This window comes from Centropristis striata, chromosome 18 (genome assembly GCF_030273125.1).
Source record: "Centropristis striata isolate RG_2023a ecotype Rhode Island chromosome 18, C.striata_1.0, whole genome shotgun sequence".
NCBI classification, from domain to species: domain Eukaryota; kingdom Metazoa; phylum Chordata; class Actinopteri; order Perciformes; family Serranidae; genus Centropristis; species Centropristis striata.
In genome coordinates, this window is record NC_081534.1 from 6,318,466 (window position 1) to 6,341,958 (window position 23,493).

The window sequence follows — 23,493 nt, forward strand, 5'->3', positions numbered from 1 at the left end:
AAAATTCTTGGCTTATGCTTTCAGCAGAGTATGACTTTGGAGGAGGAGGAGGAGGAGGAGGAGGGGGGGTCAATTCTCAGGGATCTACATGAACTTTGAGACTGTGAGGTCACACACTCGCTGTCAGCTCAACCACCTGTTGCCACATACACACACACAAATGTGCACACTCACACATGTCCGCACTATCACACCCACATCCACATTCACTGCACACCCTGCCTCCTGTGACCAGTCAATTCAGCAGAGTTATAGGTATTAGTTTGCACTGCCATTACACAATGATGACAATGTGTTATTTGTGTGTGTGCAAGTGTGTGTGACTTGTTCTTTCTCTTTGTCTCCTGTGGTATTTTTCATTTCTCTGGAATCCAAAGCCTGTGGAACACCCCCAGTCTTTGCTTTATCACACACGCACGCACACATGCGCACACACACACACACACACACACACACACACACACACACACACACACACACACACACACACAATATGGCTAGCACATATATGAGTGAGAACACATAACAATACAGTCCTCCGTTCTTTGTTTGGGAAATATTATATTTAAAGCATGATAATTGATTTACTTTAAAAAAAATGTGAAAAGGAAACCCTCACAGACATGCCTTAATAAACAATAGGAAATCAGTTAAATTAGTAAGATATTGATTACATATAAACATTGTGACATGAATAGATATATTTTATTTGGCTCAAAAAAGGTCACAGAACATGTAAATGTCCTCGGCCAAAGGGCGTGCTGGAGTAGCGCGTGTTTGCAAAGAAAAGCTTTTCAGTCAAGTTCAGGGCTGGTAGTTGCGTACCTGACCCAGTCTAAAGAGCAGAAGCAGGTGCATTGGGGTTTTTTAAGTGCGTAGGGTCACACAGCCCTTTATATACACATCTCTCCTTCCACCTGCCTTCCCCTCACTATTTACAGAGTCATCATGTGCAGTAACGTCTGTGTTGCACAAGGAAAGATGTACTTCAGCCTGACATCCAAACAGCTGCATCAAGGAAACGTCTGTCAAACCAGACGTAGACTATGTAGATCAGTCCGTCATCCATCATTCTCCTGCTGCTTTAACTTCGTCAGTCCATAACTGTCACTGGAGTATCTCCCATGGTCTCTCATGGCCATGATGTCATCATGTTAATATGACAAGCTCTTCTGGTGTTGTGTGTAAAAAAAAAAATTTAAAGTCTGAGTGGTGAAAAGGCTCTTTCTGTAGTGCACATTACTAGATGGACTACATGTTCCAAAGACTTGATCAAGAACACCACCAGGCATGTAATGACAAAGAATTTAATTGACAAAAGGAATTTAGTCAATGTATCCCATAAAAACAAGTTTAAAAGCAGTGTTCAGTAACTCCATCCAAAGTAGGCGAGATCAAGGAGGCAGTGTAGAATGCTGCGTGAGTATAATAGTTACTGCTTCAGGGCCTCCTGCCAGGGGTTGAAGTGCTTGCTTTGAGTGCCTGGGCCAGCCCAGTTTCTGCCCAATCCATATTCAGCTCCAGTTCAGTCACTGAGTTACATCGCTTGGACTCCTTGTCCAAAGCCGCAGGAAGTTTCTCCCTTTTGTGACCACTGCAGCATCACATGCATGTCCTAGAGAACGTAGTTGAAAGATAACTTGATAAAAAATATTCCCTTCAGTTAAAGGAGCTTTGACAAGCTCTTTATGCTCACAGAGGCAAAGGCTGGATCAGTCCACAGTTCAGCCTGATGCTTGTTCAGCACATGGAAGATTAATTCGTACAATGCTCTGAACCAAAAGCAACTTGCACCCATTACAGGGTGTCATTTGGCTTTCGTGACAACCCTAGATGTCTGGAGTCAAATTCAGCCCATGTGGGCAGTGACCTGTGAGGCCCCACCTCCCGACTGGCTACCTGCCAATCCTAAAGTCCGAGAGTCAAACAAAAAGCCCTGCTGTCCTCCACTGAGTACACCCAGACTGTCCGTTAGAGTCCCACTGGGAGACGAGCCAAGGAATGGACTCTGATGATTGGCAGTGGCAGCGGCAGCCATTTTATCAGGACTGGCTGCGAGGCGTGGTGAGGGAGGGAATGTGTAACCGTACAGGCTGTATGGCGGTGTGTGGAGGCGTAGCCCAGCGTAACCCTGTGAGGTGGGGTTGGATAGATAGCCAAGTTGAGAAGCAGGGAGAGGCAGAGAACAGAATCCTTCACTTTCATACGCCGATGGACCTCTGGGAGGGGGGAACGGCTCTGGGGGGTTGCCATAACGATGGAGAGGGTGTGTGGGTCGGCTGCAAGTGTATTCCGGTGGGCTGAGAGGGCAGACCTGGAAAGGTGTGGAGCACGGAGATGTGGAGAGCAGGTGAGATGGTGGTCCGAGTCCACCATGACCTCCAGGGAGCCCTACAGAAACAGAGCAAAAAAAAGAAAAAAAGATCTTAATCAACTTCAGTGGTAGCGTTCACACAATTCATCAAAGGATGCACCGATCTAATAAAGAGTCCTGCACTTCTCTAGAGTCAGGGAAGCTGTATGTGAGAATGGAAATTTTGGAATTAGTTGGCCTGATGATGGACCAAAGTTCATGTAATGTCCGACTGAGCCTGTGTGAATAGAGCATGTCACTGTCAGGAGAAATCACAGTTAATGAGTGGACGTGTTGATGACGTTTATATCATGCCGCCGGATCCAAACCAGGAGTCAAAAAAACATCTGAGGGTTAATTTACACAAAGATAAATATGAAAATTTCTCACTGTAGAAAGAATAAGATTCAGGAACTTCTGTTGGCAAGGGCCGATGCCGAATCGTCAGACAAATTCAAGAAATGGAAAGACCCTCCATTGTTTATCATAACCAACTGTCTATAGTTTAATACACGTCATGTAATGCTTCCTGCGTCCTCTACCAAAGCACCACCCCTTGCCTAAACCAAACGGAGTATTCCCAGTAGCCAAGAACAGTCTCCCATTGTGTGCTACAAGTGTAAAAGGACAACTCTGGACAATGTCCGTACATCGTCCAGGGTTTATATGAGAGAACAGCTTTATTCTCAACTCTGATTTGCCTACTCTACCTTGCTTAGTAATCCCAGGGATGTCCTCAAATGTGAGTGTTCGCAGAGATGGACGCCAGAATGCATAAGACTCCACCAACGCCTCCAGACCCATCCTGTAAAACACACAGACATGCACATGTTAGCACGCATACATTTATGAGCATGACTGATAAGTCATCAGACCACCACATGGAGCAGAACTTAATTCTCTTGCACTTTCTTTAGTAACTGATGCAGCTGCAGCCGCTCTCTCCCAGCATGCCTCACATTACGCCAACCACCTGGCGGCCATCTTAGTCGCCCGTGGGGCCTCTCTTGCCATCTCCATGGAGACCGCAGGTAATGAGGGGCATAAACGCCACGTTGCGATTGGCTGCTGCCAGCCGGGTGCTCGGAGGTAATTGCTTTCACACGGCTTTTACGGGCGAATCAGGACGAAGGAGCAGGAAGCCGCAGCAAGGATTTATGAGGTGGGACTCCCCTTCCCCCCAATCTGCGTCTCCCTCCTCCTCTAGGTGGGGCAGAGGGTTGCTGTGGCGGGGTAATGCGAGTGCTCTGTTACCCCTCGTTAGCGTGAGGATAAAAGTCCTCCCCCCCGCGGGGTTGTAGCCACGGTGATAATTTAGACAAGCTGCCCGGAGCGGTTCTGTGTGCTCCAAAGCAGCCTATCAGAGCAGAAGTTTATTTAGCAAACTGCTTAACTCTTCCTGTAATATTTAAGGGGAGCTTTTTTTTCGGCCTTCCTGAGTTTAACTTTTATAGGGTCAGCTGTCAGGGTTATCCAGTTTGCTGTTCTCTACCTTCCTCCCTCTCAGATTTTCTGTCTTCCCTACCCTTCTCCTCCTCTTTCTCCTGCTCTCCCCCTTTCTCTCCCCTCCTCTCTAATGATTTCTGTGAGGCCTCAGGGGAGTGGCTGTTTGGAGACTGTTGGAGTTTTACTGCTGTGTTGTTTTAATGCTGTGTTTATATATGTTTAGAAATGTGTTTATACAGATTTTCTTCAGGACACTCTTGACTTTTATTATTTTGCTGTTGATGTTTATGTTCTCGAGGCCGACTGGAATCTGACGCTCCATTTAGGTTTGCAGCCGAGGTTAGGCATTTCCCTCTCGGAGCATGTGCCTGTTGCTGTGCAGTTGTGGGGATTAATGTGCCTTTAAAGTTAGCACATTTAAATGAAAATGCATCACCGTTTAATATGGTGAAATCATAATAATATGTGCCACGTCTGTTCAGTTTAGTCAATTTCTTCTCTGCCATTCAGGACAGATTTAATGGGAGACTGTTGCACATTTTCCATTATAAAAAAAATAAATAAATACAAAGCTTTGCTCCCCATAAAATCTGACTGAAATAGCCGTGACAAAACCCACAACCAAGCCAGAATATAATGCAGTCATGCATCCCACATTACCCCTAATGCACTAGATAATGTGAAAATCTCTGTGGTTGACTTGAACTCACCGGTTTCTGCCAGAGTCCCTGAAGCCTTTGGCAAATGGGTTTCTGTCAATTTTCAGCCTTGTAATCTGAAAAGTAAAATAAGACTTTAATTATTTCCAAACATTTAGTTATTACAGAGTCCATTATAACATAAACCTTTTAATCAAACAGTTTTTCTGGCGCTGATAATTTTCCTTGTTAATGTGCATAATTTGCTGCAAACTCTTGAATATATGTAGTATGCATGGATGTACTTTGTTTCCTTGCACATATATGTGAATTAGTGCATGTGTGCGTGTGCATGTTAGCTAATGTCTGTGGAGTTGCCATGGAGTGGGCCAGGCTGTGGGTGGTGTTTAAGGCCCAGCTCTGTGACCCGCATCCAAAGGGACTTTTATAGGCATCGCCACCATGTTCTGACTTCAGCCATCATGCGCAGTGAGCCAGCCAACCCCAGCTAACATCTTACTTCAAAGCTCACACTGACTGGCTCAGTGCAAAAATAGAGACAGAGCAGTAGATTCTCCTCATTGAAGGAGTTGGCTTTTTTAAATTTGGCAGGCCAAATTCAGAAAACATGGTATGGGAAACATGGGACACTGCACAGGCAGTGCAGAAAAGTACTTTAAAAATTCAACTGAAGTAAAAAAAAACATAATTTTGTAACATCATCAGTCCAATAAGCGTTTCCTTGGTAGAACTGGTAAAACACTCCCAAGGAAAACCGCAGGAACTTTCTCTCTCACTCTCGCTCAACTTTGCAAAACACACATACACACTCACGCTCAGAATAAACTGCCTTTAAAATGCAGACTAGACCAACACAGCATAAAATTGTTACGATACAGAAATTATAATTGTTTTTTGTTTTTCTTTTCTACATCTTATAGTCCTCTTCTGTTGTGCCCCAGTGTGACCTGCAGATGTTATTTTTAAACCCTCACTAGTTAGCAATTCTACACAGTACAAAACTACATATCTGTTGGCAACAGGGCAGTCAGTGTAGCACGTGCATGCTGGAAACGCGGGTTTCTTGGCCAAGTTGGTTATTTCAGTGGGTTTAGTTTGAAGAGGAAATGTGGTTGTGTGGAGTTCAACTGTACCTGTTGATTCTGATATGCTGTGACGGTGGTGAACACTGTCTCTGGGAAGGCAAAGGTGCGGGTGCCTTCCCCAGCAGGGACGGCTCTCACTGGGGATAACTCCTCTCCACACTCCTTACGGATCACATGCACCCGAGGCTGGTACTTGTGCATGGAGTGCAGAATGATCTGAACAGGGAGGGGAAAGGGATTCTTTTAGGATTAAATTACACAAAAGCATTGTCATGTTATTTGCAGATATAACACATGATTATGACAGCTGCACACACACACACACACACACACACACACACACACACACACACAATTACAATTAAAATATGCCATAGGCCCTCATTTGTCGAAATGTCAGAATTTTAATTTATTTTTATTTTTTTAAAGTAATCATATTTTCTTCTTCTTGTTATGATATCATTTTAGTGGAATGCTTTTATTATCTTATATTTTTAGTAATAACATTTCTCGTTTTAAAGGATAAAATGATTATCCAAAGATTATCCGAATAAAAAAATGTGAAATCAAAATATGAAATTGCATATTCCTATCATAAAGGGAAAATGCAATTAAAGGGGACACAATGAGATGAGTATTATACTCATCTCATTGTGTCCCCTTTAATTGCAGTTCATTGTGTGATAGCCATGGCTATAATAGCCATGGCTATCACACATAGGAAAAAAAAGATCATATACATATTTTACATACAGTCCTCGTTGTGGCACTCACATGTCCCTGGTCGTCCAGTTCGTTGTTGGTCAGTTTCAGTTTGTCGAAGCTGACCACCTGACGCATCCACGTCTCCCCTGAGGCCGGGGAGTCCGGGTGGATGTACACTCTGGGCGGCACAGGAGAGTCCGCATTCCCCGCTACCATCCACTTGGAGCTGTGGTACACGTACCTTCACAGTTCACACACACACACACACACACACACACACACACACACACACACACACACACACACAGAGAGGTAAAAAATAATACCATGACTCTCTAAAATTTGCATTATTTTTTCATCCTGTTATGCATCCAATTTCACATGCATAACGTAAAAAAGACGAACGATTTATTATTTTTTCATATTTAAAAGTTATTATTTAGGCTATTATTCTCCTTCATTAGGCTCCTTCATTAATATTATAATAAAGTCGGGAGAAACAATCTCAGACATGGGAATTTAACATAGGTCTATTATATAAAAAAATCATATCATAATATCAAATACATTTTTTGTGCGCTACGTTGTATATGATTATGTTTTAAAAAAGCGTCTGCCAAGTCAAATGTCCGCTTAGATTTTAAAGCAGCCTTGAAGCTATTTCTACTATTTTCGTTATATATGCAATTAAACTTGTCAGAGCTTAAAACGATGTAAATGCACATCAGGCTATAAGTCTAACGGCCTTCAGCTAGAAAGCCAACTAATTAGTTCCTCATCTGGCTGAAGGTGTTCATCACCTGCTGTTCAGCGTTTGGTTGAATAAAAAGCTGCAGACTCGCGCTGTGGCCTGCAGCTTTTACTGTGCGCGCTGCATGTGAGCAGCACATTACGGTAATCCACTGAACTCTGTGATATCTTGTCAGCCTGGCTGAATAACACGTCCTCTATAGGATGTCACTCATCACTAAGGATATGTTCACATATAAACGGCTTTGAAAGTCTGAAATGACAGACCTACAATGCAGCAAGACTTGGCTGCATTGTCGTCGTTGCAATAAAAACGCTGCATTGTAACGACATTTGTTGGTTTGACCTGCTCGGGTGGAGAGGTTAGGCATCCAAAAGGCCTTTTTCCAAAAGGGACGGCAAAACCGCCGTGACAGCAGCCCGGTGCCAAGCGCCATTTGTGGAGACAGAGCTGGGACTGCACAATAGAAAAACCCTGGGTTGTCCCAGGAACTGTGTATATGGAGTCTAAAATTAGGACTGTACAGTTCCGGTTCTATAGGACATGCGTGTACCCACTTCTATTATATTTACGGTTTCTGTATCACTTTAATATCAGTGAGTTTTTAAATTGGAATTTGGTTTAGGCATTTCCTTTATTAAAATAATAATAATAATAATAATAATAATAATAATAAAAAAAAACATCACAAGGTTGAATAGCTTCTTTAAGGATATGCCACTGACAGGTATTGTGGAGCGTGAGTGGGCGTGTGTGTGTGTGCGGAGTGTATTTTACCTGTATCGCTTGTTGTCCACGGGGATTATATCCATGGCAATGTAATACTGCTGATGTGGGTCCAAGCCCGTAATCTTTACACGCATAGCGGGGAACATCCGCCTGACAGGAAAAGCAAATAAATCATCTACATTACACATTTAACATCAGCTGCAGCCTGCATGGATTTACAACACACACTTATTATTAATAATAATCACCATCATCATAATCATTAGAAATTACTGTATAATCAAGTCTGTCAAGTACTTCTGTTATCTGGATCAAATCCTGGTTTTAATAGCTAAATTGCTAATATAGTGACTTTTATCTGATGAATCTCTTATATTATGCTACATATTCCTAAGCATGCTTTTATTATAGGCATGTCTTACTTCCTCTCAGTATAGTGTATTGTAAGTTATATATTATGATTTTAAGTTGATTGATTTAATGTAAACACTGAGCACGTTACATTTTTTCCTCCCTTACCGTCCAGCCTTGGTGATGATCATTTCCGTGCCGATCTCGTGGAAGCGTTTCCACAGGTCTGATCCCTGCAAGTCCACGCGGGTCTCTTCTCCGCTGCCGGTTACCGGGGCCGTGCACACAGCTGCAGGCTGCGGGCTCTCCAGCAGCGCGTCCTCGCTCTCTGCTGCACGTTAGAAAGAGGCGAGATGAACGCGTTATAATAGAAACATATTCAAGCCAGGAGTTATTCTCTTCCAAGGGACTTATAGAAAGGGCTCTTTTCTGAATACATTGCAAAAGCACACAAACACGTTTTGGATTTGACATATAGCCCATATGAATATGAATATTATATTATTATATTATATACGTCCATACAATTGAAATCCTCCCATTACAGGGACTGTAATTATTTTAAGATGCAAAAACCTCTGTAGCCCACAAAGAAGTCTTTTTTTTCTGACAAACTATAACGTTATTTTATATTGCAGGGAGATTTAATTGCACACTTTTTTATAATAACGTTCAATAAAGTCACTCTTTAGTGATGCACTGAAAGTTTTAGAATTTGTAAGAATATTTTATGTGTCTTTTAAACAATAAGGTCACCCTCCACTAATTACCGAATATATGAACCACAATATATTATGATACAGGAGGAAAATGCCAACTTTACTATACATTCACTATAAGTCCACTTAAAGTCCCAGTAGGAACTGTATAATGATTTTGATGATGGAGTACTTGAGTTAAAATGTGTTTTAATATCGGGGACATGTTTGGAGGACACTGTAATAGCAGTGTTTATGTGTCTCACCGCTGTTGTTATTTGCACTGTTCAACACAGGCCTCGCCAGGTGGTGGGAATTTATGGACATTAGAAATGGGCCTAACAAGCCAAACTAACACAAAGACAAATCCTCAGCCAAGTTCAGCACAGTGAAATGTGTGAGGGCCGGTTGGTTCGTGCTCTCTGCAGCCCTCTGAGCGTCCTGTCCGTGGCACTCCCGGCCTTTATACGCTGCTAATTGGCGTGTTTATGATTGCAACACAACTCATAAAGCAGCTCACATTAGTCACACTCACACCACTCATATTTACTAGACCGGTGCCACGATATCATATCACATTTCCACTGAGAGGCTCTGGCCAAAGCAGATCATTATTTTGCCTAATAATCTGCAACTTTTGCTTCTTATTACTGAATTTTCCTCGAAAATAGGCAGAAGACTGCATGCATGAGCGTGATGTGGAAAAAACGGTGCTGCTTCTTATGAAATAATAAATGTCAGCGAGGAGCGAAGAGCAAGTTTAAATAATATCCTAAAAAATAATACGGTATTAAATGCGCAAGGCCTATTACATAATGGTATTTGTAGACTACCAGTAAAAAAAAAGAAAAAGAAAAATTCCCTCTTATATTTTGATCAAAGGCAATATTTAGGCTAATCTAATATTGGTATATTTTTTAGTAGACCTGCATGGAATGATATTCGGAGTAATTTGGTATTTTTGCCATTTCAAGAACCAGTCATTATTAGGCCTATTTATTTTTTATTTGTCTGTTATTGTAGTAATTTCTGTTGTTCTTATTATCGGCTTTATTATTTAGTTGTTCTGTACTTACGGGATCCGTCACTGGCACATTCCGCCTCGCTGCCCCGGTCGCTGGTGCACGCTCTGTCGGCTCGCGGCCCGGGACTCCCGGTTAGATCAGAGACATCAGTTCCGTCCTCGTACCCGGGGGACACAGCATCCTCTGCGGCCGTCCTGCGTCTCTTCTCCGCTCCGATCAGCGCCTCCACGGAGAAAGCATGAGCCTTGACGCTCAGCGCGCACGGGGACCGCCGCTTCTCTGCCATTTCTCTCCGTCTCCAGACAGAAGAGCGAGAGGAAGGAGAAGGCGTCACGAGCTCACAGGGAGCAAGAAAAGTTCAGAAACACAGACGGATGTAAAGAAAAAAATAGTGACTCCACGGTGACAGTCCGTGCGGCGGTGTGTCCTTCCTCGTGCCGAACAGCAGAGGACACACAGGGAGCCGAGACGAGCTGTAATAATGTCTCCGTTATCCGTGAGAGCAGCGCGGACTTTTGGAGAGTGTCAACAACCGGAGCTTAGAGGAGAGCCGGAGAAAGGGACCTGTCAATCACAGCGCACAGCAACCAATCACGAGTAATCACAGCCCCCCGGAACTCTCCCCTGGTCCCGCCCGCTGTGGGGGCCGCTCGTGCCGCCTTATGTGGTAAAAGTAGAGCTGGTGAATGAATCATGTCTTCAGGAGAAGGAGCGCGAGGAGCGTCTCTCCGGAGCATTGCGCGCATTTTCACACACCGGCCCGACATGCTTTGCATATATGTCCATTAGTACCTTCTGCACGGTGGACACTTGTAGCCTCATCCTGGAATTGAACATTTATAAAGCATGTTTCATATAAAGATCTCCGTGTTTGTGCATGTGATAATCATTTCAACTATGGGCGGCCAAAATACATTTGGTTAGACTCCTGATACGGTATCTGGCCGAAATATTTGTTCTGATTTTGTTTTGTTTTTCTTTCTTTTGTACCCTTCAATCTTAAAAAAAAATCTGAATTATGAAAATAGGTATCCCAATGTTGTCATCCATCATCTCCGCCCATGTAATTGAAAAAACATCAAATTATTATAACAAGATGTATTTAATATACAATTAGCAAACAAACACACACATATTATGCAGCTTGGAATTAGTGTATGAAGCGAAATATTGGTAACAATGTCCTGAACTTTAGTGTGCAAACAAATCCCTGTCTTTGTTTCACTGCAACAACACAAATGGTCTGAGATGCTGCAATTGTACTAAAATAAAACCGTAGTCTAACATACCATAGATAGCAACCATGATAGGCCATGTTTAAATTGCACAAGGACTACAGGCTTGGCCTACACATAAGTATAAATACAGATGTCAATATAATTAATTATCATTAAACGCGTTCAGTGGTTGCTTTTAATTATTTTGGTTTTCTAATAAACTATTCCAACGTCTGCATAAGTCGGTGAATAAGTAAAAACATTATAGGTCATGATTGAGATAATCAAGATAATAGAAGTGATTTATTAGTCAGTACAGAGATGAGTTGGATTCCCCCTTTCGCGCACGTTCGGAAATAATCTCCCACACTTTTATGGCTGCATAAATGAGCGTGTGGTGACGCGCGGAATGCGTGTTGGTGCGGATGCGTGTTGAGGCTACAACATATGGATGTGGAGGACCTGGCTATAAATAAACAGACCAGGGAGCTCGTGCGTGTGTATGTGCGCGTGTGTGTTTCTGAACCAGACTCCTTGATATAAAGAAGCCGTTTGGAGACTCAACACACAAGTGACTGCAGAACAGTTCAATATGAAGAATATAGATCATCTCATATGCTTGATCCAGCCGATGCCTAATTTATCTGCTCATGTGTTACTTAGCTACGTTTGTTTTAGCTACTTATCAAAGTCTTAATTGTATTTGATTATATGAAATGCCATTAGTGCCATCAGGACTGAATTAAAGTTTCCTATTTGCTGCAGTGATGTTTCCTCCGCTAAACTCACTGCAAAGCTGCAGGCCTCTCGTGGCCGCTTGGTTAAATAAACAGCACGTCGCCATCGTTTATTGGCATAAATTCAGTGTAAATGATTGGACGTCAAGAGGAGGGCCCGTGCCCGTATCCGCGTGAGTTATCAGATCAAAAGCCTCGTGTTTCACTTCCCGTGGGCATTCAAGAATGTCATATTCTTAATGAGTCCGTGAGAATTAAATAGGCTCTGTTTGAAATATAGATCGATTCAACCCAAGCCTAAAGCCCCACGACTTCTCCCAGCACTGGCACAAATAACCTCTTATTTTACAACTATATTGTTTGCTCTTGAAGGTGAAATCAAATACATCAAAATATAAATTAATTTTATACATTAATTATTGCCTATTATTATTTATGTCCCCTCCTAATGGCCTAATTACATTAAATAAGACTATTTTTACAATTAGCCCAAAAACATAACATACACTACCCCCCCCCCCCCCCCCCCCCCCCCAAATAATACATTTTTTATCCCCCCAAAAAACTTGTATTCCTTTTTACATATATTCCGATAAATGTTGCCGTCGAGGAAATTATATAATAAATAAATAAATAAATAACAAATGAAAAGAATAGCATCGACAATCACACAACAACAAACAACAAAAATAACAATTCTTTTTATATTTCACTATTTTAATGTATTTTATTATAATATGGTATTTTATAAACATCAAGCATTCAGTTTGGATAAATGGTTCGTTCAGCAGAATGCCCAGGACTCTGGCTCTCATTAGACCCACCACTTTAATCGCATAACTGTTAATTGGCGCAGTTTTATTATATTAATATGAACCGTTGGCTTCAATCAGACCTCACCAAGAAACACATTTTAGTTGTAACAGTGTAGCTTTATAAATACACGTTGTTGTTTTTTTATTCAATAAAATTACATCGTTTTTGTTTCTAATTGTCATTGTTTATAATCTTCTATTTTTTCGTTAGAAGGTGCACTTGTCCTTGCATATTAGGGCTCACTATACCATCTGCCGTTGGTGTACGATTATTATAGATAATAATACCTTATAATATAATCATAATTTTACGGATTGATTAGAAGGATTAAAAAGAAGCCTCACACACTACAACCGTCAGGGAATATCATTGATAAATAAAGCGATAATTAAAAAATAATAGTTGATTCATTCATACACTTTTAACATAGTTGATGTAGCATCTAGAAACAAAGTCACTTCTACAGCCCTGTCTCTGGCCGAAATGACCGGAAATTATTGTGTAATAATCTGATCTGGGCCTCTCTAAATATACCCTCGTTTCTTTCTCTACGGCTGGGGGACGACTCAGTCTAAAAATAGTGTGCACCCCTCTGTCGCTGACCCTTTCTGCCAGTCTGGCAGCTCCTCAAAGATGAACGGAGCTCAGTTTTGGACATAATTGACTAGAAAAATCCTGGGCCTTGAATATTTTTTTATTTCTTAAATTGTTATGTGTATTTAATTCTCCTATGGGCTGTGTGTTAGACTCTCTTGTCTCACTGCTTATTGTGTTTCACGTCTGTTGAGTGTCTCAGTTTGTCAGCACCTGAACTTGATGTGATAGGCCTACATTAAAAACCAAACAAAAACACGCTGAAATCTAACCGGTATCCTTTTATTCGTGCATGAAAAATGTAAAATAGGTTATTTTTTGTTAAACAGGTGTAAATCGCAGGTTGCCCCTTCACCCAGGAAACTGAGCGCGAGCTGCTGCACTTTGATTTATTAATGCATAGTCTTAACCCACCATTTTGGGCGATTATGAACAATTAGGCTACGTAAATAACGAATATACTTAACATAACATAAACAGGAAACGTTTTCCAGTTGAATAATATGCCTAGGAATATAAAATTATCTTTAAATATAATAGGCCTAAATAATTGTGTTATCCTAGCAACAAAATTTAAAACGGTGGCTAGCATTTAAAAAATATATATTATTCTTTCTTTTTTCTTTTTTTTTGCAATTTAGCCTAAATTAAACAATCACGTGCAGGTGTGTGCTTTGTGCGTCATTCAGTCAATCAGAGCCCGGCCCGTTTATTCAAGTGTCCTTTTAAAAAAACGTTTTTTCAGTGTGAATGTAGGCGTTACCCACTGCGCACTGAATAGGCTGTTTATTAAAAACCTTTGACATAATTACCTGTGAGCTTTGAAGGGACGCGGGGTAGAGTAGATGTGCCGTTTGGGAGTCTGGGTAATACATTGTTAACAGTTATTTAGCGCGTGCTAATGGGCACGTGGATCACTGCCAGTTATTTTATGGCGGAAGTGGCATGAGCGGCAGGGAAGGTGTGTGGGTTTCTGCCTCTGTGTGTGTGTGTGTGTGTGTGTGTGTGTGAGAGAGAGAGAGACCTACATACAGTACAGTGGTAATACAGTATTTTTTTTTAAAGCTTTCAGAAGTGATGCCTTTTCTTGTTTCATTTGGGCAGCAGTAGCTCAGTCCGAGGGGACTTGGATTGAGAACCACAAGGTCTCTCGTTCATGTCCCCACACGGGCTAAGTAGATGGACTTTGAGCTCTAGAGGTGCCAGTTTGTCTCCTGGGCACTGCAGAGGGTCCATTGAGCAATGCACCGAACCTCCAGGGAGTCTGCATGGGCATCCCCCTAACTGTGACATTTTGACACTCTGTTACAAAATCACATTTTCAGACATGATTATCATGGTCATATTTTAATATCTACAGAAAATATATCAATCAAATGAATCTTTTTCTTGTTTATTAGTCGTTTTGTCTTTTTTTTTTGCAAATAGATGCCAAAAAAAGAAAGGCAAAGTGATAATGCAAGGAAAATATTTTAAAAAGCACTGGATCATCAACAATATTCTGTTATATATATGATAAATATACTATCAATACATGGTTTTCTTTTTAATTATCACAGTATCAATACCAGCATATAGCAACACCCCAACTCTCTCCTTTAATTCATGTATATAGACATAATGGCCTATGTGTAATGTGTAAAAATAGAGTAAAGAAATTGAATTTCCCTCTTGATTAATAAATTATGACTTCTTCTTCTCTCTTGGGGACAGAGTAGCTGAGTTGAGTGCTACAGTGTATCCGTAGAAAGAGTGCAGTTTCACAGCAGAGAGTGATATATACAGAGAGAAATGCAGCATCCAGCTTCAGCCATCTGCCTCCCTCAGATTCAGGGCTTTCCCGTCACCCTTGCGGCCCGTCCTGGGAGGCCGAATCCAACACAAGAACTGCCGGATCTTCTGTATGGCTCCACTGGGGAAGTCATAACTTGAACTCCACGTCTATCTGCAGTTGTGCCAACAGTGCAAAGCAAACGGCCAGAGCCCCTGTGAGCATATCCTGCTTATGCTGGCCCAGAGTCCCTCGTCATCCAAGCGAAGTGACCCCTGCTCTCTTTCATAAAGTTAACCTTCCATTGAAAACGTGGTATTTACTGACATGCTTGATAGGAATTGATGGATCTATGACATTTATTGAATTTTTTTACGAGCCGGTTCTGGTCATGACGCCGTTTATTCAGGCCTCTGTGCGCCTCGGATGTTATTCAAGTTGAACTCCTGCTCTGGCTGCAAATGCTCGTCTCTCACACACACTTAGGCACACACAGACAGATAGAGAGACACACAGATGACTCAAGCTCTCTGTAACTGTGAGTTACAGCCTGAAGCTGCTGGACTGGCTCTGGATTCATCCTCTTATTCACAGATCAAAAATGCACTGCTGAGCTAAGCCAGGTCTGTCACTACACAGCCTATCACATCATAATTTCTACGACATCAAACTGAAAAACATTTAGGAGGATTCTTTCACTGTCCATAAATGCATGTTATCAACGTCCAAAGCCAGGGTTGAACAAAATATCTGCTATCCATTAGGTAGAAATCAACGTTTAGAACTAATAGATTGGAGAGGGAGCAGAAGGTCAGAACTGTGACAACACTGGAAGAAAACTTGAGTCTCTTTTAAAAAAAAAAAAATCCATCAGATTTTAAGATATCTGCACCAACATTTGCTGAGTTTTCACATTTTTAAGAGCGCACATGCTAATGTGCTCTTTATACAGCAGGCAGACTAAAACCTCAGATTATTGAGACACATACTGATTGATCTTGATATTTCAGAGCAGTCATTAAACACATACAGTCTCTCCCATATTAGTGTGATCTTGTCATTTTAAGAGAAGCATTACATGTTAATGTTTAAAAATGAAACATGTTTGTTCCTCTCACCAATTTAGAAATATAGCATAATGATTTCTAATGTTTTTATTGGAGATTGGAGTGTTATGGTTTAAGGATTATCATAAGATCAAACTGACAAGTTAATTTGTTAGGTCATCATATATACAGTTTGGTGCTGGTTTAAATGTTCCACATTTTACATTTTCTGGTTCTACAAATCACTGTAATGTGGAGAGTGGCTGTAGAGTTATTAAGACTGAGTGAGAGACCCGATTCTTTTTTGTGCACAGACATTTTTTTATTTTAAGTGTCACCAACGAGGATTTACTAGAATAGTCTAAAATACAGCCATTTAACTAATGACAAATCAAGTTGTAGTGTGTTTTAAATTTGACATGTAAACAACTGCACACTGTAACGTTATGACTGTCTACCTTGAACATCAGATCCCGTATCTACGGGACACACACTTAATTGAGTGAAGTTGTAACTGATGAGTTGTCTCGCATGTAGCCTGTTGCCTGTTGCCTGCAGTATATGTTAGCCAGCTTGCTTGCTAGCTAAGATTGGTTCATATGATAGCATAAATATTGTGCGATGTGATGTAAACATGACAAGCTGCACATTGTTCATATGTTTATAATCCCTTGTTAATCATTTCCACAACTTATAAAAGACTCAAAGTTGTTTCTCAACAGAGTGATACGAAAAAGTGGTGCAGGAATACGGTAAAATCTGCATGCAAAATTCTCTGCATGAATGGTTCCAGCACCATGATGTCCCCCCTGTTGAACCAGGATCTGTTGCCTACTCACCAAGCTCTTTTTCAGGCATGACACCAGCGACACTCCCCACCTCCGGCCTGAAAACCTCCTCCTCCCAGCGGCCCAAAACAAAGCTCCTGTACTTTTGGCAGCAAACTATATGGCCTGTGACCTATGATCAGTTGGAACCAGGGATTTCATTGGTCAAACAATATTTGATATCTGAGACATCTGAGGCTCGTCCAAATAATTTGTTCCCCGTACAAATGTTACGCAGCAGCCTGCAAGCATTCATAAGAACCAATAAAATCAGCTACAGTGTCACATGACAGGAGCATATTGCATCATTTTGTGTCATGTTTTTGTATTTTTTAATGGCTCTGGATTGGCCCATTTCTCTGCCCAGTGAAGGCATGCCTATCAAAAAGTAATAAGTTTGAATCATATGGTGATTTAATTTGGTCTAAAGCAATTATGGGGAACTTGTATTTATGCAACCACAACAGCAAAAATAAACCTTTTTTTTTCCTTCCAGAGGGGCAGCTTAGCCACAGAGGGCAACTTCAGCCCGGCCTCGTGCTCGTCCCTGTTTTCAGAGCAGGGCTAAAAGCAGGTAGCTGGAGGTTGCTTGGGTGTTATTATCAATAGATTAGTTTGATATTGCAAGATATTTTAATGGAAAATAACTACATTATTCAGGGATGACATGCTTTCAAAATGTGCGCACCACTGTTGTGAAAGAGGGAAGTTAATACGTTTGTCTTCATGATAATCTGTAGTCTGGTTATGTAGCTGTGCTGTATGTTATTGATTTTAAACTTCAAGCAGGTTCAAAGAGTCAACGGCTCTGCAGGACTGGCTCCAGTCATATTTACCCGAGTCAGCAGGAGACTCAGTTATACATATTTCTCCGGCTGATCTAAGCTCTATTAATTACAAAGCTGAGTCATAATTTGCGGAAGCATACTGTTCATTTGCTGGCATTGGACATACTGTAAAACATGCTCATTGTGTGTGATTGGTCCAAAATACGTTAAGCTCCTCAATCTCTATTGCTGCCAAGTCAACCTGCTCATTTCATCACAGCCTTCATCTGGATCCTACATGGGATGTGATTGGTGACCTCCTGGCTGAAGCTGCTTGGTTTGACCCCAGCCAGAGACCTTAAGCAAGACTCCAGATCCTCAAATGCATGACCTTTTTAAGGTGCTTTGAATGCCAGTGGGCTAAATAGGAAATGTAATGTGTTTAATGCGGTTACACAGCAACTAAACAACTCGTCTCATTACCTCAGTGCCTCGAAGACAGACAGAGAGGAGGGGCAGTCGGGATGGGCAGAGAACAAGCAAGCAGGTGCTGTTTTTATGACTCTTTCTCCATCCAGAGAAAAAGAGGTGAAAACATTTTCTCCTCTCATAACCAGTGAAACTCAATTGTGTGTGTGTGTGTGCATGAGGTCATTAGAAGGAAGGATTGTGTATGCATAGGTTTTGATTATCCCCTATTGTTTACTGCCAGGATATTCTTTAAATCATAGGTGTTTGTAAGTCTGTGTGTGTGTCTGCATATACGGGTAGTCTGTCATTGTGTGTAATCGCCTCAATAGTTTCCTGTGATTAGGCTGCATAATGAGCTGCTAAAAGCACACAGATTAGAACTATGGTTAATTAAGCTCAAAGTACTCCAGACTTTTTTTCTTTGGATGTTCCTCTCTCCTTTGCCCACGCAAACACACACACACACACACACACACACACACACACACACACACACACACACAGACACACACACACACACACACACACACTAATGAGTGCAAAGCTCATCACGGAAACACCGCAATTTGAAAATAACAACAATCATAAAAAACCATACAAACATCTGCAGCTCGTAACTGACGTCTCAGGCCAACCCCAGCACACGTGCCTCTTAAAACTGGAGAACAACGGTTATTTTCATCTCTTAGATGTTGGAGTTTTATTTCTTTTCTCTTTCTCTGGCTCAACTGGAACCGTTTAGGCGTTTTTTAATCAAAGAACGGAGTCGTTAAAATTGAGTATTGGCGGGGAAGGCGTCCGGTAAGCCTGCCTCTCCTCCTTGCCTGCATTCAGCGTCCACCCCAGAGCTAACTAGCATTTAGCGCAGATTTAAGGAATGCTGTTTTATTACTGTATTTAAGAAATGTCTGCGTTAAAACGTGCACAGAACATGCATATGTATATATGAAATTTTACTACCTTGTTACGAAATAAAGCGTTTCTGTGTTTTCTCGCCAGTTTCAGTTACTATTTTAAAACCTTTTAGGGATTCTAATTGGTCGTAATGACACAGTTTTAACTGGGGAGAGATGGAACAAACTCTGAATGAGACTCAGAACATCAAAGATTTTTTATACATACCGATTCACAATTACACACACTCAAAAACACTGTTCCTTTCAACCACGCATGCACAGTATGAAACGTCGCAGGTCATTTGTCAGTTGTACATTAGTGAGTAATGTGTTTCTGTTGAATAGGCACTTTTTCACTGTTACACATGTTGTGTGTACATTATGCACAAATGCAAATTCAACCTAACATGATTGAAGTGGATGTAGTAGTCAGTTTAGTTGTTAAGATGACTGTAAAGGTATAACTGGGGCTCATATTAAGCAAACTCTTGTTGTGAAGTCTAAGAGTGACCCAATCTCAATAGATCACGATTATCATGCCAATGAGACACAAGGATTTACTCTGTGTGATTCATTATTTTTTCAAACAAGAAAAAATCAAATTGCTTAGTGTTGTTCTGCAAAAACTGTTTCTGTTATTTCCAAGAAATCCTCAATATTTAGGCTAACAATTAATGTCTGAAATGACCAATAATCTAAAACAAGCATGAAATAACAGGAAATTGTTTTAAATGTACAAAAAAAGAAAAACTTTAATAGACAGGAATTATACTTTAAACAAGAAATGAGAGAAAACATATGATAAGAGGAATTTAGTTTTTACAACAGTGAAAGCGATTGCAAACATCAGTGCCTGATGTTTCTCTTAAATTTGAGTTTTTTATGCTGGGAGAAAATTGATTAAAAATGTATATTGATTTGTTTTTACATCTGTATTAGTATTTTAAATAACAACAAACACTAAACACTGTTTACAAATTCAGCAAGATATTACAAAAACAGTACAGAATTTACATACACAGACAAAAACCAATAGGACGTACAGTAAAAATACAGTGTAAATATCAACCGAGGTACAAAGCTGCTTAAGGTGGTGACTATTGACTTCTCACATTAAGTATAATGTTACTGTGCAAAGATGTCAGGGGATATTTATATCATAGTGTCTATACAACCAATGAAAGTTTGCAATGATCGTAGTTTTTTTCATAACATATCTGAGATCAACAAATTAGTGTGAGGTTTGTGTGTATTTACATTTCAATAGAATTAAGGGTCTGAAACTTGCCACAGTGAAAGTGAGTCCTCTTAGATGACTGTCCCCTACCAGTACCCCAAATATAGCCAACACTGGGTCAGGCTCTGCCACGTGTCCCAGGATATCAGACAGCGTTTTTAAATATTGTGTTTCAAAAAATTGGATAATTTTGGGCATGGCCAGAACATGTGCCCCCAGGAGGCAGGGAGTACCTCACAACAGTCACACAGAGGATCTATATTAGGATATTAGAGACATTTAGAGAGCTTGACCTTTTAAAAGATGGAGACGATGCAACACCCTTAACTGAATAAGACCAAGACTGGTACATATAGACGCTGACTGAACACCTTCTGTGCTCCTATCCATCACTCCTCCATGAAGCTAAATAGCTTGTTGGCTAATAATCTGTGAGTAGAAGTAAAGATTTTTTCTCTTTTTTTGTTCAACCAGCTTTTTTCTTTTTTTTTTCTCATACATTTTTGGCATTTTTCATCCTATACTAGTGACAGAGAGAGAATGGAAGGGTAGACAGAGAGGAAGACAAGCCTTAGTAGTATGTGCTCTCCCAGTGAGTCACCAGGACGTCCCTAGCATTTTATTTTAAGCAGTTTGATAACTGATGTAGTATTTGACAACAAAACGTTTATTAAGTTCTTCATGTACTGCTCAGTCCATCTGTAGATTTTGTTCATACACGGAATTGCATGCACATGTTTGCACATGTGCATGTCTGCATTATACACAAATGTGCGTGCACGTGTATACATATGTGCACCTCTCTTTATTTGTAGCCATATAGCTGCAGTGATAGAGCCTCGGGGCGAAATGTGTTTTTGATATAGAGTCTCTTCCTCTCCCGGCATGCCTCTAATACTCTCCCTCTTCCCAGGATAACAGGGTCACAGCATGGAGACCTCAACGACTCCACACCTGGAATAACACCACCCAGAATATCCGCTCCGCTCCGCCTGTGAGCCAGTGTGTGTGTACAAGTGTGTAAGGGAGATAGGAAAAAGAAGAGAGCGGCTTTATGAATGACAGGGAGAAGGAGGTCGTGTGGTGCAGTCAAGTCATCTGTCTCGCTAATTCCTTTTTCTTTTTCTCTCTCCGTCTCTCTCTTTGACACATACTCAGGCACAAACGGAGCACTCTGGTGTTTTTCGCGATGGCCTGTTATGCAGTGGAGGAAATATGAAACACCCTAAGGCATTTGTCAGCGGTCACTTGCATGTTCTTACTCTTTACTTATGTGTGTGTGTGTTCGCTAGGCGCATTTTAAACTTACAAACCAGCGTGCGTCACTCTTCCCCCTGACACGCCGCTGAGGTCTGATTAATAAAAGATGAGTTTAGGGGAAGTATGAGTGTTTTGATTCCCCCCTCCTCTCCACGGAGAAAAAGAAAAGAAAAGACGGGATGAAAGACGGGGAGAGAAAGAAAGTGGAGCGACAGAGGGCAGGGTCCACTCTGATCACCCCAGGACCGCACTGTGAATGGGCCGTTCACCCAGAGAGAGAGGGAGGGATGGAGAAAGAGAGGGATGAAGTGAGGACACAGAGAGAAAGAGAGAAAATTCATATATCCACCACTGTTTGATGCCTGTGGTGTGCCTCTGTAACTATAACCCTCTTTCTTTAGCTTGCTCTTTCCCTCCTTCTCCCAGATTCCCCCTCCTCCTCTCTCTCCCCATCTTTTTTTTTTTTATATCCCTCTCTTTGCCCTCTTCCTGCTGATCTGTGCCAACCACCATGAAACCACCGCCACATTAGAGCCTTTAACGGGCACTGCCTGGCATCCTGCTCTGTCCAAACATATTATAGCCCAGTCGCACACGCACATGGAAGCGTGTGTGTATGCGTTTTATACAGTTTTCTGAATTCACAACTATAGGGTTTCACCGTATATTAAGAGCAGGGGGATATTTTTCATCCTTGCAAAACTGCCACGTGTCATTGTGGCTCCAAATAAACTCCAAAGATGTTGACTGCTTCTAACAGATGGAGGGAGAAGGCGGCAAATAAACGGTTCACATATACCGACAGAAAAATGATATTAAAGCTGAAGAATTTACTAGGAATATGGTTTGGACTGATGTTTATAGAGTGGAATATTATTATTAAATTCCGACTCCATGCTGTACTAGTACAGTATTATAGAAAAGAGTATAGAATAAGACTGAGCTGTGCCTTTTTCCCCAATCTGCCCTTATCCTTTCATCATTTATCGATCCACCCTCCATCACTTCTCTGTTTATTGGCCCATCTGTGCATTCATCATTCATATATTTCAGAAAATTAAGGCTTGTTGACTTTATTTTACCCGCACACCAGCTGAGTCACTGGCAGTCCTTCACTCAGACCCTCTAATTACTGCAGAAAACTACACATTTTGACACAGTTGACTTGTTAGTGTGTACATGTGTGTAACTGTACTCATTCTTTCATCTCTCACATGAACTGACCATCTGAGCATTGTCTCATACCCACACACATGCCCACGTGAGGATTTTACGATTTGTTAATGAGGCAGTGAGGATGTTGCTCACACCCGTGCGGAGGAGGATGCAGCTGGACGGCACTGACCACACCTGCTGACTTCACATCACCCACACCAAGGTGATGTTTGTTTGTTGTCTCGTGGTGTAGAGATGAGATAACGTTTTTGGGAGGTGATTTTACCACATGGGAGCAGAGTGGCTAGTTAATCATGAGATCCTGTTAGTGAGCAGCCTTCGTTTTATCCTCCGAACCCCTGCCAGCTGCAGGAGCACTGACCTGTACCTGGTACTGACCTTTGACCACCCTATGCATCAAATGTACACACATATCATACACCTCTGCAGTTCCTCTCAGCTCTAACAAGCGATTAAGCATATTGTAGCATTTTGTTTTTGTACTTTCAGCCTGTAATCTCTTTAATAACCCCATTTCCAGCCACAGTAGCTTAATGCTTAGCACCGGCAAGAAGTTAGTGACTAGCTGGTGAAAACAGTGGAGAATCTAGTAGCTAAAGAGCTAAATATTTGGTCATTAGTCAATGGTCACAAAAAATAAGATACAGGGTGAATTATAGAATATTCACATAGACTGTATATGAAAAGCAAATGTAGCCACCATAATGTCAATCATTGATTTGTGGGTTACAGTTTTGAAGCCTCGAGTATAGCCCTCACCATCTTGTTTTTTGGTGCCAGAATTCAAATAGTGGAGCTAAATTATCAGCGAGTACAAGTGCTAGTTAGCTAGCTTGGTTAGCATTGTGCAAAAAAAGCCGATCAACCAAAATATGA

The 23,493-nt window shown here is 41.3% G+C and overlaps 1 protein-coding gene across 1 annotated transcript; it reads right to left on the reverse strand.

Annotated features, from left to right (window-relative positions):
• Positions 1-679: 679 nt before the first annotated feature.
• tbx18 (T-box transcription factor 18) lies at positions 680-10,336 on the reverse strand. The gene is made up of 8 exons (XM_059356649.1): positions 9,854-10,336; positions 8,248-8,410; positions 7,777-7,878; positions 6,318-6,489; positions 5,592-5,759; positions 4,510-4,574; positions 3,064-3,158; positions 680-2,391 (listed from the first exon to the last, which is right to left on the reverse strand). The coding sequence occupies exons 1-8, from the start codon at positions 10,086-10,088 to the stop codon at positions 1,850-1,852; spliced, it is 1,542 nt and encodes a 513-aa protein (XP_059212632.1). The 5' UTR covers positions 10,089-10,336; the 3' UTR covers positions 680-1,849.
• Between the last annotated feature and the right edge of the window lie 13,157 nt (positions 10,337-23,493).

Coding starts and splice junctions, on each gene's coding strand:
- tbx18 (XM_059356649.1), bottom strand. CDS start 10,088: ATGGCAGAGAAGCGGCGGTCCCCGTGCGCGCTGAGCGTCAAGGCTCAT. Junction 8,411..9,853: donor ATGTGCCAGTGACGGATCCC/GTAAGTACAGAA, acceptor TCTAACGTGCAG/CAGAGAGCGAGGACGCGCTG. Junction 2,392..3,063: donor CCCTGGGATTACTAAGCAAG/GTAGAGTAGGCA, acceptor CTGTTTCTGTAG/GGCTCCCTGGAGGTCATGGT.